The sequence below is a fragment of the Saccopteryx bilineata genome, chromosome 1, assembly GCF_036850765.1.
Source record: "Saccopteryx bilineata isolate mSacBil1 chromosome 1, mSacBil1_pri_phased_curated, whole genome shotgun sequence".
Classification (NCBI taxonomy): Eukaryota; Metazoa; Chordata; class Mammalia; order Chiroptera; family Emballonuridae; genus Saccopteryx; species Saccopteryx bilineata.
In genome coordinates this window covers 20,881,368-20,898,141 of record NC_089490.1, presented here as the reverse complement: position 1 = coordinate 20,898,141, position 16,774 = coordinate 20,881,368, and the positions used below count along the sequence as shown (strand labels likewise).

Here is a 16,774-nt window from a genome sequence, read left to right as displayed (position 1 = left end):
AGTTTTTTGTTGCGACACCTCAGTTGTTCATTGGTTGCTTTCCCATATGTGCCTTGACTGTGAGGCTACAGCAGACCGAATAACCCCTTGCTCGAGCCAGCGACCTTGGGTCCAAGCTGGTGAGCTTTTTGCTCAAGCCAGATGAGCCCGCGCTCAAGCTGGTAACCTCGGGGTCTCAAACCTGGGTTCTCCTCATCCCAGTCCCATGCTCTATCCACTGCACCACTGCCTGGTCAGGCTTAATAATGTCTTTTATTTATTTATTTATTTATTTATTTATTTACAGAGACAGTAAGTCAGAGAGAGGGATAGACAGGAACAGACAGACAGGAACAGAGAGAGATGAGAAGCATCAATCATTAGTTTTTCATTGCGCGTTGCAACACCTTAGTTGTTCATTGATTGCCCTCTCATATGTGCCTTGACCGCGGGCCTTTAGCAGACCGAGTAACCCCTTGCTGGAGCCAGCAACCTTGGGTTCAAGCTGGTGGGCTTTTCCTCAAACGAGATGAGCCCACACTCAAGCTGGCGACCTTGGGGTCTCAAACCTGGGTCCTCTGCATCCCAGTCCAACGCTCTATCCACTTCGCCACCGCCTGGTCAGGCTAATAATGTCTTTTGATAAACAGAAGTTCTTAAATTTTCATGAAGTCAAATTTGTCTTGTTAGTTGTGTTAGCCTGGTTTTCCCAGAAACCAGAGCCTAATTTTATTTTTAGGGAGACCAGGTAGCAGGTGTGAGGGACAAGAAAAGTGAAGCAGGAAGTAAAGTGGAAACAAGAGGATGTTTCACCACCCTGGCTGCCACTAAATTAAACTGATTGCTGAATCTGGAGACTTTGTCCTCAAAAAACCAACTTCGTCTCAAGACCATCCTGGGAGAACTGAGACAAGTGAAGAAATTATTCATTGGCTTCTGTTTCCCATTGATCAAAATTCCACCCCACAGGGCTGCACACTGAGTTTACACCTTTAATAAGATCAACAATGTCCCCCTAATAAATTCAATTTAAAAAGATAAGATGGGGTTTTTTTTGTTGTTTGTTTGTTTGTTTTTGTATTTTTCCTAAGTTGGAAACGGGGAGGCAGTCAGACAGACTCCCGCATGTGCCCAACCGGGATCCACCCGGCATGCCCACCCACCAGGGGGCAATGCTCTGCCCATCTGGGGCGTCACTCTGCCACAATCAGAGCCATTCTAGCGCCTGAGGCAGAGGCCACAGAGCCATCCTCAATGCCCAGGCAAACTTTGCTCCAATGGAGCCTCGGCTGCGGGAGGGGAAGAGAGAGACAGAGAGGAAGGAGAGGGGGAGGGGTGGAGAAGCAGATGGGCGCCTCTCCTGTGTGCCCTGGCCGGGAATCGAACCTGGGACTCCTGCACACCAGGCCAACGCTTTACCACTGAGCCAACCGGCCAGGGCCGATAAAATATTTTGCTATCACTTTAATGGGGTTTAGAGACTTAATAGTGATAAATGCATGGATTGAATCTACCATCTCCAACATAAAATCCTATTTTCTAATTGGTTATTACTGGTGCATCAGAACACTTGATGGTATCAGAGAATTGCCTTTCCAGCCACTGAGCAGGGAATACTTATACTCAGTTCTCACCTAAAGACTGTCAACATTTCTGTCCTCTCACCCACTTGGCATACAGCTTCCAATAAAGCTATAGCCCCAAGCAGAAGATTGACAATGATTTTGTGCAACTTCCATGTAGTGGCAGGGGTGTCCTTGGCTTCAAGCTGAAAACCTGGCCCAGCTCCTCCACCTCCTGGAAGGCACTTACATCTCTACCTACAGGAGCCAAATCTCTGACTGCTATCTTTGCTTCCAATTCAAAGCCCAGGAGTTCTGTGACTTCAGCATATTCACAGGGCTGTTTGTCTTATTTTAAAGCCTTGATCTTTACTTTTCTCTTTTCAAGTTTTATCTGTTATTGCTTTATGTCTGCCACAGTGTGTGTGTGTGTGTGTGTGTGTGTGTGTGTGTTTGAAAGCCTTAACCTATTTTCACCATTTCCATCAGAAGTCTAGTGAGCCTGACCAGGAAGTGATGCAGTGGATAGAGCCTCGAACTGGAACATGGAGGAGGACCCAGGTTTGAGACCCCGAGGTCGCCGGCTTGAGCATGGGCTCACCAGCTTGAGTGAGAGGTCACTAGATTGAGTGCAGGGTTGCTGGCTTGAGCCCAAGGTTGCTGGCTTGATCAAGGAATCACTTGCTCTGCTGTAGCCCCCTGGTCAAGGCACATATGAGAAAGCGATCAATGAACAACCAAGGAGCTGCAACAAAGAATTGATGCTTCTCATCTCTCTCCCTTCCTGTCTGTCTGTCCCTATCTGTCCCTCTCTTTGTCTCTCTCTGTGTGTCTGTCACACATACACAAAAAAAGAAGTCTAGTAGAGATATCCTTGAATTGATGACTGAAAACAGTTTTGACAAGATATTAATTAGATTTTCCCTGTTGTCTTTGAAGTTTTAGCAAAGGCTTCAAAAGCAAAAAGCAAAGCAGCAGATGCCAGGTTCCCCTTCCCTCATCCACCTCACAGAGAGTTGGGAAGTGATTATGAATCAGTCTGCCAGCATTACTCATTATCCACATTGAATCTATATGAGAAAATGAGGATTGTGTTGGAGAGTTACTTGTGGACTTGGGAGAAAGAGGGGTCCATTCCCTCTGTCTAAAGCCAAATGAGATAGAAGCCTCCACTAACACCTCTCAGAATATTTGGCTTTTATATTCTTGGATTTGGAAGTCTATAGGGACCAATGTCCTAACTTCTATCTGACAAAGTCCAAAAGCAAGATGCTGACTGACTAGCTGTCCTGGGATGGTGAGTAAAGGGGGTGGCAGGGAGAACAAGCTTTACTGCCCTTGCCAGCAGGGCAAAGATGCACACATTGTCCTGTGGGTCAAGTATACCTAGAAAGAAATTGACCTGGAGTGATTTTAAAAGGACCCTTCTCATGAGGGGCACCCAGAAAGGAAAGGGCCTTAGTAGTCTGACTTTTACATATGATAAGCCTCTAGAAAGCCAAAGACTAGTGGGGCAGAGGTGTTATAGGCATTCAGCCAGAGGAGGCGCATAGCCTCAGTCCCAGCAACAGAGTCATAACAAAGCCCACAAAGTGATGTAAGAGAGAAAGAGCCATTTGTGAGTCCTCCATGTCCACGGGAACCAATGTCAGAAGACAAAAGCATCCTGCAATGACCAGGAAAGACTATGCTCTTCTCCCCTAATCCCTTTTGTACTAATTCCTTGGTGTGTGTGGGGGCAGCATGGGGGTGTCAGAAATAGCAGCTAGCCAGTGGGAGAGGAGGGGTGCGCTTTGAGGAGTGAGGACAGGGATGTAGAGCAGCCTGGCATCCTTCCCTTCATCACAGCAAACTTCATGCCTGCAGCAGGCAAGAGCTCAGCAGGAGAAAACCTTCGGCTTGAGTGAGTTTTAGAGTTGTCATTTTTACCCGGGACAAGATGCTTTCAGTACTGCCATGAGACTACTTATATGACTAAAAACTACTTGAAAAGTGAAAGGACCTGTAAAGGAGTTCATGCAGGACATGGAAAGATTGATGCACAGGGCAGGTTGAAGGGGAAACAAAAGAGGTTTTCAATTATATACTGTGGTAGCCAGCCGCCTTGATGATAATTATTGAAAAATTATTATTCAATATTAGAAATGGATTGAGGAAGAAAAGTTGACACAGAATATAACTAACCTTGATTTAAAACGCATTAACTGCATGTATTTATAAATACCTATCCACATTTTCTTCACATTTACTTAGATTCCACCAAAACATGGGTAACCAAAATTCAGATATAGGCTAATAAAGACTGGGCACACTTCTGGCATATTTTAAATAAATTTTTAATTAAAATAACTTTTATGGATTTTTAATTTTATATAAATTATATAAATAACCCCAAAGTCAGAAAATATAATAAAGAAAAACAACAGCTAAAGAAACACATCTATATAATTAATAGTCATGTTTGATGAGGTTATGCTGTGCTAGCAAATTATCCTTCAGGCCTGACCTGTGGTGGTGCAGTGGATAAAGCGTTGACCTGTGAATGCTGAGGTTGCCGGTTCAAAACCCTGGGCTTGCCTGGTCAAGGCACATATGGGAGTTGAAGCTTCCTGCTCCTCCCCCCTTCTCTCTCTCTCTCTCTCCTCTAAAAAAATGAATAAATAAATAAAAATAATTTTAAAAACAGCATAGAAACAAAAAAAAATTAAAAAAAATTATCCTTCAAATCTCAGTGCTTAACACAATAAAGTTTTATTTCAAAGTACATATTTAACTCAGGTTGCGGGTGATGCTCTGCTCCGCACAATCACTCAGGGACCGAGGCTGACAGGCTGCACTACCTGGAACACATAGCTTCCTTAGCTGCCCACATCAAGGGAAAAGAGAATGGGGAGCTTATAGTAACTAGTCTTTTCTGACTGGGCCTGAAAATGACACAAAGTGCTTCCATGCACATCCTGTAGTGGCTGGAACTAGTCAGATGGCCCCCTTTCTGAAAGGGGGAAGAAAGTATTCTTGCCCAGAGTGAGAAGAGAACCAGGTATCAGTGAGCCCTAGTAATATGTCCTAGATCTCCTAATTCCACCCTACCCCAGAGATGACTAAAATCGAGTTCTCTAGACCAGTGGTCCCCAACCCCCGGGCCGCGGACCGGTACCAGTCCGTGGGCCATTTGGTACCAGTTCGCAGAGAAAGAATAAATAACTTACATTATTTCCGTTTTATTTATATTTAAGTCTGAACGATGTTTTATTTTTTTAAAATGGCCAGATTCCCTCTGTTACATCCGTCTAAGACTCACTACTGTGTATGGCAGCTTCATTTACATAGACTGCCCTCCTTCTCTGACAGGCCTTTTATGCCATGGAGCTCTGTATCCAAATCTTTTGAGTTCTGATCTTTGTTTCACAGGACATAGTCTACGTTGCTCAGAAACCTTACATCTAACTCATATTTTCTGGTTAAGAGCAATCACTTTTTCAGATTGCTTTACTTTCTTTTACTTCCATCATCAAGCCTAGTATTTTGTTTTCTTTTCACAAAGAAATCAAAAATTAAAAATCTCTTTAAGCTACACAACAAAAAGAAAACAAAAAAAAATTGGATTGAGATGTAGAATGTTAGCATTTGGCAGAGTTCATTCATTAATGAAGTAACTCAGTCCCTACTATGGCTTCCTAATGTAACATTATATGAGGATTCATACATAAAATCCCTGGTAAACTAAATACAGGAACAAAAATTATTAAAGTGTAAAAATGTATATAGAAGACTATATTGATAACCTTGATATGATTAAGGTCTCTTTAAGCCACGAAAGCCAAAAGTCAGGAATTGGAAATTCAAATGCCCATGGGAAGCAGGAAGGTAATATTAAGAGGTGAAGTAAGCTGAGTATAAGAAAATCAACTGGTAAAAATTTCACTTCATTTTTACTGAGCTGAAATGTAAGCATACATCATTACACAAATATGTGAAATTGGATACATTTTAAATTAAATATATAAACATGTAAATTAGAAAATGGAAAGCTTTAATAATTAATTTTTTCTTTGTTCCACTTTTGCTTTGGAATCAGAAACTTGATTTTCATACCAATTTCAGTCATTGTATTTCCAGTTGATAGACGAAAACTATTAAGCCATGGTTTTTATTTTGAAGAATTTGACTGTGTAGGGTCAACATTTTTTGCATGTTTCAACCATTATTTTCATTGTTTTTTGTATTGTCTTTTTCTTGACTTCTGTAGTTAGTAAGCAGGGCCCTGCAACTGGGGACTATTATGGTCATAGATTAGCAGGTGTGAATCGCTCACACCCTCCAATCACTCACAGGCCTTCTGTCATGATGTGGACTTGTTACAGGTGATGTGGGCTCTCAGTTCTCTCTTTTTTCTTTTTCTTTTTTACAGAGACAGAGTCAGAGAGAGGGATAGATAGAGACAGACAGACAGGAACGGAGAGAGATGAGAAGCATCAATCATCAGTTTTTCATTGCGACACCTTAGTTGTTCATTAATTGTTCTCTCAATGTGCCCTGACTGCGGGCCTTCAGCAGACCGGGTAACCCCTTGCTCAAGCCAGCGACCTTGGTTCCAAGCTGGTGAGCTTTGCTCAAACCAGATGAGCCTGCGCTCAAGCTGGCGACCTTGGGATCTCGAACCTGTGTCCTCCGCATCCCAGTCCAACGCTCTATCCACTGCGCCACCGCCTGGTCAGGCAGCTCTTAGTTCTTGAGTTCAGCAAAGAAAGAATTCAGAGCCAGGAACTCTAGCGCAAGAGGAAGTTTATTTAGCATGCAAAACAAAAGTATACTAGAAGAGAAGATTTGAGTGGACTGCTCTAAGAGATACCTTGGCCTTTTAGAAAGAAAGTCAGGCCCTGGCCATGTTGCTCAGTGGATAGAACGTTGTCCCAGTGCACAGAGGTCCCAGTGCACAAAGGTCAATGATCACACAACTAGATGGAACAACTAGGTGGAACAATTTGATGGTTCTCTCTCTCCACCCCCACCTCACCCCCACCCCCCGTTTTCTCTCCTTTCCTTTCAAATTAATGGAAATTTTTTTAAAAAAATAGAAAATCACAGAGGCAGAAGAAGTGAAGCAGCTGGGCTGCTTGGACACAGGAAACAAGCTACAGAGGCAGAAGAAGGGTCATTGGAGACAGATTCCGGGGTTAGCCTGGGACAACTACCCTCTGCCCACTGCTGCTGCTGCCCTGTACCCACGGCTCCCGTGGTTGCAAGTCTCCTGGAACCTTTGGAGCTTAGGAGAAAGAAAGCAATGATATGAGTCTGAAGAAAGAAGAGGAAAGAGGAGGGAGATGCAGGTGTACGCCAGGGACAGCACACGACGGACTCCTTGTCTTAGAGGTTTTTATCTGTTTTCCAAAGGCAGGAATTTTAGGGGAGATCTCTGGAGAGGATCTCAATAGAATATTCATCAGCGTTATAGGTGTGTCCTTTAATATGTTGATGCATCAAAATGAACAGGTATAGGTCATTCTCTGGTGAGCTTCACCTTCAAAGAATGTGTAGGATAAGTTCTTGCCCTTCCCCATTCCACTTGCCAAGGAATTTTCCTAGCTTCTTACTATCCTGCCTCAGGCTCAATGTGGTGCCTTATCTTCCACATGACCAAATGTTGTGGTTGGGAGGCTGTTGGGCAAATGACTTTGTAAAATTTGTACTTTTTAAGTTTGCTCTCTTTAGTGTTAAGAAATGGCACTGGGCAGCGTCAGGTATGTGATCTGTGAAATTGCATATTATCTTCCTGCTTGGGAAGGGTCATTGTCTTGCTAATGTTTGCTGGAGGAGAGATTTTCGCCCAGAAAGTTTGGCAGAGAGAGAGAGAGAGAGAGAAGCATGTTTGCACAGGGAGAGAGAGAGAAAATGCAGCGTGCTGAGGAAGAAGCCAGTTTGTGCGGAGAAAGGAGGTGTGCAGACCGGGAACCAGAGGTGAGGGGCTTTTGTGAGCTCGGCTAAGACTGGTGGGACTTTTGATTCTAGGAGAAACCAGAGACGAGTCTCCTGGTTGTGGGACCGGAGAATGTGTCAGTGGCTTTGGGAGCCCTGAATGTTTGCTTGTGGGCCGGTGCGAGACCTTTAATAGTGGAATGGCCCACTATTCTTTTGGCTTCACTGCTTCTTTACCCTCTGCCGGAATCCAATGGGAACCTGCATGTGAATGGCCACCACAGCGATGGCTGTGGCTACAGGCCCTACAGAGGCTGAAAATTTAATCCGATGTCTGCTTTCGGTTGGATTATCTCCCCCATTTCACACATTTCCATCCTCAGTTTCCTCCTCTAGCAACCAGGCAAACTGAAAAGTAAGCTGATGGCTGTCACTAGCCTTCTGTGGGAACCAAGACTTCGATGGTCACTCTTCCTGAGGTGGTAACCTTTGACACACCTAACGTTTGGGAAGTTATTTAAATTCAAATAATTGATAACTGTTTATTGTCCCCACTAAATTAATAGGGCTGGAAGACAGGAGAAGAGCGAAGATGCGCCCAAGAACCTCAAAGCCCACCGCATCTGGAACCCTCGTGCATCCCGGGAAGAGCAGCCAGACCACCCCTCCTCCCTTCCCTTCTTCCCAGTCCGCCCTACGCAGAGGCCCGTGGGGGTCACGTGGTCGCCAGGGGGCGGGGAAGTGGGCGGCCCAGCGGCCGCCATCTTGCAGGTTTGGAGGCGGAGCGTGTGAAGTGCTGGTCGCGCGCTTCACTTCCCCTCCCCTTGGTCTTCCTTCCGCCAGCTTCCGCGCTCCTCCCCACTTCTGGCTCCTGTGGCCGCTCCCTGAGTGGAGAAGCGGGGAGCCCCGGAGGGCGGGGGGGGGGGGTGTCGGACGCGTGCTCGCGCCCTCCAACCGCCAGCCGCGGCCGCGGGGGCGCGCTCGGCCGGGCGCCCCGGACGGCGCGGGGCAGAGGGGAGGGGGCTGTTCCGGCTGCGGGGGCGGCGCGCAGCGGCCGTGGCGGCCGAGGCTGCAGCTGCTGCGGTGCGCGGGGGCCGCGCGTCCGGAGCGCCCGCGGGTCAGATCCGCCGCCGCGGCCGCTGCCGCCGAAGCCATGTACCGCAGCGGCTCCCGCTCCTCCGTCTCCTCGCACCGACCTAAAGAGAGCGGCGGCGGCTGCCCGCGCTCCGGCCGCAGCTCCGGCTCCTCCTCGGGCCTGTCTCGCCGCAGCTCGCCGCCGCCGCCCTCCGGCTCCTCCTCGTCGCGGACCCCGGCTCGCCGGCCCCGCTCGCCTTCAGGGCATCGCGGCCGCCGGGCCTCGCCGTCTCCGCCGCGGGGTCGCCGCGGCTCGCCGTCCCCACCCCGCGGCCGCCGGGCCTCGCCGTCCCCGCCGCGGGGTCGCCGCGTCTCCCCGTCCCCGCCGCGGGCCCGTCGCGGTTCCCCGTCGCCGCCGCGGGGCCGACGACTGTTCCCGCCGGGGCCGGCGGGTTTCCGAGGCAGCAGCCGCGGGGAGTCCCGCTCCGACTTCGCCCGGGACGGCCGCGGAGAGCATCCAGGCGACAGCGGCAGCCGGGTAATCCCATCCTTTGACCGGGACTCGCTCCTTACTTACCCCAGCCCCGTCACCCGGGGGTCTCGCTTCCAGACACCCCACAGCCCGGCGCCGCCAGGCCTCCAGGCCGGGGTCCCCAAACCTGAGGCCCTGCGGCCCGCGGCGCGCCCGAACCCGGGCTCCTCTGTCAGCCCGGGACTCGTTTGCACAATAAGGACTCGGGACGGCTGGCCGCCTGGCCGGGGCACTGCTCCCGGTCCTGGGAACGGGCTGCGTCCCGCGCTCTGAGCGAGGCGTGGAAAAGTTTGCCAGGCTGAAGGGATCTCCAGACCGTGTGCCTGGTGCTTTTTCAGTAGTGGATGCCTCCTCCGAGTTCCTTGGTTTTGTGTGCCCCCACCCCCGTAGACCAGAGCTGTCCCGGACCGCAGAGGAGACGCTGAAATGTCTTTGTGGCGAGTTAGGGTTGCTGACAGCTCGTGTGAGCTGGGGGGCTGGCGGACTTAGAGCTGCTGCTCCTAAATGAAGCGTGCATGCCCCAGCCATTGTACTAACCGCTGCCACTCACCGAGTTATGTCACCGGGTCAGGCTTAGCCCTCCACCAAACACATTCTCTTTAAACAGTCACAACCCTTTGAGGTCAGGCATTTCAAGTTATTCTCCATTCAGGAACAGCTGAGGAACCCAGAGATTTAAGTAACTTAATCAAGGTGTCACAGTTCAGTAGAGGTGATACTGTGATTCAGTTCATATCTGCCTGATTCCTGGCACCCATGATTTTTACCGTTATATATCCCTGCTACAGGGACAGAACTAGAGGTTGAAAAGTTTAGTGTAGACGTAATATTGATCTCTCATCATAAGCATCACTCTAGTAGGGCCTGGTGTTTTGGATTTTTATTTTCAGTTCACCAGTCCTTTTAAAACCGCATGACAAAGTTTCTGTTTCCTTGAGGGGTAACAGTGTTGCTCTGGGCACTCTAGTCCTATGTGAACTGACTTGTTACTAAGTTAAGATTTTCACAGATGAGTAGCTACTAAGTGTTGGTTACTACAGAGTAAGCAAGAAAAACAGAACACTTGTTTCCAAACCTCCCTTCTCCAGTGCACAACCTGTTTGCCAGTCTTTTCTGTCTCAGTAAGTGTCATTACCCCTTACTCAGCCCGAAATAGTGATGATCTTCCTTCTTCCAAGCCTGTCCTGTCAGATTTACTTGATCTGTCTAACCTGTCAGCTCTGCCTCCAAAACACAGGTCCACATCACTCTAGTCCAGGGGTAGTCAACCTTTTTATATTTACCGTCCACTTTTGTATCTCTGTTAGTAGTAAAATTTTCTAACCACCCACCGGTTCTACAGTAATGATAGATTTATCAAGTAGGGAAGTAATTTTACTTTCTAAAATTTATAAAGCAGAGTTACAGCAAGTTAAAGCATATAATAATAATTTCTTAACCAAGTACTTTATGTCGAATTTTCGCTAAGTTAAAACAACTTACTATAGTTAGATAAATCTATCTTTTTATTTATACTTTGGTTCTGCTACCGCCCACCATGAAAGCTGGAACGCCCACTAGTGGGCAGTAGGTACCAGGTTGACTACCACTGCTCTAGTCTAAACCCTATTATGTCTTGCCTGGATTATTGTACTAGGCTTCTTTACACTTCCCTCTTGTTATCTTCCAGTTTATTCTGTATCCAACAAGCAAAATGATTTTTCAAACTTTATACATTTGAGAAGTATTTATTGAACATCTACCAGGTGTTAGGTGCTGTTCTGAGTGCCAGGGTCATAACAGTGAGCAAACCAGTTAAAAAACTCTGCCTTGGTAGAGCTTATATTCTAGCAGAGGGAGTTGGATAATAAATAAAATAGAGAAGTAAAATGTGTGGCATATTGAATGCCTAAGAAAACAGAGAAGGGAGTTATAATTTTTGATAGCGTAGCCAGGGCAAGTGACTTTTAAATCAAAGACCTGAAGGAGGTGAGGGAAAGAGCATTGTGAGCATCTGGAGGAAGAATGTAGTCAGATCACATCATTCTGCTTGAAATTCTTTTGTGGCTTCTTATTTTATTCTTGAGAATAAAATCCAAATTTCCTAGCTGGCTTCTGCCTCACTTCTCTTCTGTCACTCATATAGTCACAGTGTTTGCATTTCTGTTGTTACCCAAAACATGCTAAACACAGTACAGAGCTTGCTCTTTTTCCTAAAGCACCCATCTGTTCTTTGCAACACTGACATCTCATCATTCAGGCCTCAGGTTAAGTGGTATCACCTTGGAAGATTCTTCTCTTAACTGTCCTATCAGGAGTAGCTCCTTTTCTCCAATCTCTTCTGTTTTATGACTTGATAGTACTTATCACTATCAGAAAGTACTTTTCAACTGTTCACCTTTCCTCTTTCACTAGAAATGTATAGGTTCTGAGAGCAGACGTAATTTATTTATCTAGTCCCGTGCCCACTACCAGTAAATGAACGAATGAGAGGTCATTTATTGGTAGTGTTGGAAGTGTGGGCTTTCCTCAAGGAAAACAGTAATTTTTTAAAAAATGCTTTATTTTTGGAGTAGTATCTTATCATAGCCATGTCTCACTTTGTTGGACCACAACTTTTTTTTTTTTACAGGGACAGAGAGAGGGTAGATAGGGACAGACAGATAGGAACGGAGAGATGAGAAGCATCAATTATCAGTTTTTCGTTGCGACATCTTAGTTGTTCATTGATTGCTTTCTCATATGTATGTGCCTTGCTTTCTCATATGTGCCTTGACTGCAGGCCTTCAGTAGACCGAGTAACCCCTTGCTCGAGCCAGCGACCTTGGGTCCAAGCTGGCGAGCTTTTTGCTCAAGCCTGATGAGCCCACGCTCAAGCTGGTAACCTCGGGGTCTTGAACCTGGGTCCTCCGCATCCCAGTCCGACGCTCTATCCACTGCGCCACTGCCTGGTCAAGCAGGAGAACATTTTTGAGTATAGGGATGTATTATATTATTATGCTTTACTTTTGCAGAGACGCTCTCCTGGTCTGCGTTCTGACTCTTTGGAAGAGAGCTTAAGGATCACTGTTGGCAATGACCACTTCTGTGTCGGCATACCAGAGCGGCGGCGGCTTAGTGATCGGCTGGGTTCACCAGTGGATAATCTGGAGGATGTGGACAGGTGGGCTTCATCTGAGGCAGGGCTGTAGCACTGGCTGCAGGCAGAAATGTTATGTTTTCTTTTTTCTTTTTTTTTTTTTTTTTCTTTTTTCTGAATGATATATTTGACAGACTGGTGCCAGCAGGGAAGTCACGCCTGATGTCAGTACAAAGCATAACATTAAAAAAGGCTTTCTGAGTGGGGAGAGCATATAGCTGAAGACTGTGTTGCTGAAAGAATTATATGGAAGAAAAGACTTTAAAGGTCATCCTGGTGCCACTGGAAGGGGGAAAGCTGAGAGGACATAAACAGAGTCTCCCAGATTAAAAACAGTTGAGATGATATGGATTCTGAAACTCTGTAAGTAGGGATTCCTTCTACGAAGCAAAGTTCTGGACAAAATAGTAAATCTTTCATAGTGCTGTTTTTCTGCTTGTCCAGGCTAAACTATACATTCAGAAAGGATTTAGATAAATTCATGTATGATATATGTATCCATATTAAATATATATGCATTAAAAGAAAGTTAAAGATCTTTAAAAACATTATTACTTTTATTAAGTGCTGAGGGAGGGGCAAATATACTCCACAGAGTATTAAATATAGATCACAGGTACTAGGAAAGTAAATAATCATATTAGGTGTTTTATACCTCATAAAAGTAAAAGAGTAAGGGCAGAGTGCAGGAAATGTACTCAGTTTCTGAGAGCAGAGAACTGAGTCTGTGATGGTCCCTGTCCAGCACATTGAGAGTTTTCACAAATAATCAGCAGCAGCAATAAATCAGTGTTGTGTTCTTTCAAACTAAGATTCCATGCAGCGGTACACAGAGCATAGACAGGCAGGTGGGGAACAGCTGGCAAGAAGTCTGAGGACCAATGCTGCCCTTTGGTAATATTTACATACTTCAGAGCTCCAGGGGCTGTTTGATGCACTGAAGTAAGGTGGTACTGCCAAAAGTCACAAAACACTGAAGCTTCTGAAGATAGGGCTTCAGGGTATGTGACTATATGACTTAATTGAGGAAACAGCCCTTGCCCCTCTGGCTGCATCTATTTTAGGAAATGATTGAGTAGGCATTGTGAGTGGGCGGTACACAATGTGATTGTCTTCCTTCCTTGCTGAGGTTTTGAGGTCACTTCAGCATTAGCATTTCCTCTTGTTAGGCCTAGGGTGTCACCTCCCTTTCCTTGAGCTTCATTATGCATGTATTCTTCAGATAGTCAATTGTCTGTTTTAATTTATAAAATTAAAATTTTCCTCTTAGGGAGTTTGGAGCACTACTTGACTTTCCAGAATCATGTGTTTCAGAGAGAGGTCTTTTTTAGAGAAAGTCAGATTAAGGTTCTAAAAGGAGGTACCAGAACATTTGTTTGACTGTGTGGATAATTACCATCTACTGAAACCAGGCCATAGTACTGTTGGCATTCTCAGGATGTCTTCTGAAAGTGAGTCCAGTTTTTACTGAAACAGGCCATGTCCATCCTTTGTAGGTTTTTATTTTTTTCCTGTGATCCCAAATTCTTTCTCTTCCCTTTTTGAATCTGTTAAGTAGTTTTTTTTGTTTTGTTTTGTTTTTTTTACATTGACAGAGAGAGAGTCAGAGAGAGGGATGAGAGGGATAGACGGGGACAGACAGACAGGAACGGAGAGATGAGAAGCATCAATCATTAGTTTTTTGTTGCGCGTTGCAACACCTTAGTTGTTCATTGATTGCTTTCTCATATGTGCCTTGACCACAGGCCTTCAGCAGACCGAGTAACCCCTTGCTCGAGCCAGCAACCTTGGGTCCAAGCTGGTGAGCTTTTGCTCAAACCAGATGAGCCTGCGCTCCAGCTGGCGACCTTGGGGTCTCAAACCTGGGTCCTCTGCATCCCAGTCTGACACTCTATCCTGCGCCACTGCCTGGTCAGGCGAATCTGTTAAGATTTATATCAGCTTCGGGTTATAGCCAGATTGCCACGGTTATCAGTAACCTCACCTTGGCAGCTCTGTATGTGGGACTATAACTTATTCTGAAAAGGGAACATGATCAGGTTGTATGAAGACACTTAGTTTCTTTTTTTTTTTTACAGAGACAGAGTGAGTCAGAGAGAGGGATAGACAGGGACAGATGGACAGGAACGGAGAGATGAGAAGCATCAATCATTAGTTTTTCATTGCGCATTGCAACACCTTAGTTGTTCATTGATTGCCTTCTCATATGTGCCGTGACCGCGGGGCTTCAGCAGACCAAGTAACCCCTTGCTCGAGCCAGTGACCTTTGGCTCAAACTGGTGAGCTTTTGCTCAAACCAGATGAGCCTATGCTCAAGCTGGCGACCTCGGGGTCTCGAACCTGGGTCCTCTGCATCCCAGTCCGATGCTCTATCCAATGCGCCACCACCTGGTCAGGCAAGACATTTAGTTTCTAAAGAGTAGTGGATGTAAGGTTGATTTTCCCTGGTTATCAAAGTACTCTGCACACTGTAAGTTCCATTTATGGAATTATTATACCCTAATTCTTCCTTTCCCTGACGTACATTGAAGGAGTAGAATTTTTCCCCTGATTTACTTTAGACCAGTGGTCGGCAAACTCGTTAGTCAACAGAGCCAAATATCAACAGTACAATGATTGAAATTTCTTTTCTTTTTCTTTTCTTTTTTTTTTTTTAATTTTTTTTCCTGAAGCTGGAAACGGGGAGAGACAGACAGACTCCTGCATGTGCCCGACCGGGATCCACCTGGCACGCCCACCAGGGGCGATGCTCTGCCCCTCCGGGGCATCGCTCTGCCGCGACCAGAGCCACTGTAGCGCCTGGGGCAGAGGCCAAGGAGCCATCCCCAGCGCCCGGGCCATCTTTGCTCCAATGGAGCCTTGGCTGCGGGAGGGGAAGAGAGAGACAGAGAGGAAGGAGGGGGGGGCGGAGAAGCAAATGGGCGCTTCTCCTATGTGCCCTGGCCGGGAATCGAACCCGGGTCCCCCGCACGCCAGGCCGATGCTCTACCGCTGAGCCAACCGGCCAGGGCGAAATTTCTTTTTTGAGAGCCAATTTTTTTTTTTTTTAATTCATTTTCGAGAGGAGAGGGAGATACAGAGAGAGAGAAGGGGGGCAGGAGCTGGAAGCATCAACTCCCATATGTGCCTTGACCAGGCAAGCCCAGGGTTTCGAACTGGCGACCTCAGCATTTCTAGGTCGATGCTTTATCCACTGTGCCACCACAGGTCAGGCGAGAGCCAAATTTTTAAACTTTAATTATATAGGTACATTCCTTATCGAGGCAGCGCCCACACGTGGTATTTTGTGGAAGAGCCACACTCAAGGGGCCAAAGAGCCGCATGTGGCTTGCGAGCCAGTTTGCCCACTGAGGCCTTAGGGAAAAGACAGAAGCAAATAGCTTTCTTCAGGCCTTTTGGGGACTCAGAGACAAAGAATAGAAAGTTTAGGCTCTGGAGGACCTTTTTTTTCCTCTCTTTAACAGCTTTACTGAGCCCTAATTCATGTACCATACAATTTATGCATTTAAAGTCTCCAATTCAGTGACTTTTAGTATATTTACAGAGTTGTGCATTCACACCACTATGATTAATTTTAGAACATTTTTATTACCTGCATTCTTAGCTATTAGTCCTCTACACCTTTTGCTGTAGCCCATCACTAACCTACTTTCTATTTCTATAGATTTACTTATTCGGTATATTTCATATAAATAGAAACATATAATATATGATCCTTTGTGACTGGCTTCTTTCACTTAGCATAATGGTTTTTCAAGATTCAGTCATGTAGTAGCGTATAACTGTACTTCACTCTTTTTTTAATTGCCAGTATTTTATTGTAGGTATTTTATTTATTCATTCATTAATGATGAATGGATGGATAACATTTGGGTTGTTTCCATTTTTGGCTATTATGAATAATGATGTTTATTATGAATAATGGCTGAGAACATTGGTGTATAGATTTATTTGTGGATATAATGTTATATGTTTTTTAACTTGCTTAATGGAATTTGTAAATACAAAAAAAGTAGGGAGTGGTACTGTGAGCTCTGTATGCATCACCACCTCCAACAATCATTTTTTGAATAGATAGACCTTATTTTAGGAAAGAGTTGGCCTTAACCAAAGCTTTTAGAGAGAATCTGTCACTGGACTATTCTGAGCTACAGGGGATCAGGTGGCTCTTTTTAGGGCTCACTTTTACTGCAGCCAGTTTTTGCACTTATCCTTTGGGAGACCTAAGAACAGAGGATGAGAACTTCTAAGTAACCTGATTTCTGCCTGTATTTACACGATAATTCATTGTTTTGAGTGTTTTTGTGTCACCTTTCATTGTTTTTGCCTCCTTTTGCTAGAGATTGCAAGTCTGGACTGAGACTTTCTGAAAGTCATCTCATTATTTCTAGCTTCTTGGTATTTAGTGCTGGATTAGATCTTGGGTTGTTATGCCAGCTGAATGTGGGAGCATGGATGAACTTGCTACTACCGTGTTTCCCCCAAAATAAGAATGTCTTATATTAATTTTTGCTCCTAAAGACACACTAGGTCTCATTTTCAGAGGATGTCTTATTTTTCCATGAACAAGACTTCACATTTATTGTTGAACAA

At 45.6% G+C, this 16,774-nt stretch overlaps 1 protein-coding gene across 3 annotated transcripts in view; it reads left to right on the top strand.

The window, feature by feature from the left end:
- The first annotated feature begins 8,474 nt into the window (after positions 1-8,474).
- The window catches only part of ZNF318 (zinc finger protein 318), a 28,247-nt gene continuing 19,947 nt past the window's right edge, over positions 8,475-16,774 (top strand). For 2 of the 3 annotated variants that reach the window (XM_066250915.1, XM_066250907.1), the window contains exons 1-2: positions 8,475-9,069; positions 12,057-12,205. In XM_066250915.1, coding sequence (XP_066107012.1) covers positions 8,611-9,069; positions 12,057-12,205 — 608 coding nt within the window. In that variant the 5' untranslated portion in view covers positions 8,475-8,610. Of the gene's footprint in view, positions 9,070-12,056; positions 12,206-12,330; positions 12,545-16,774 lie in introns of those variants that run through there. The other variant, XM_066250925.1, reaches the window with a different exon arrangement.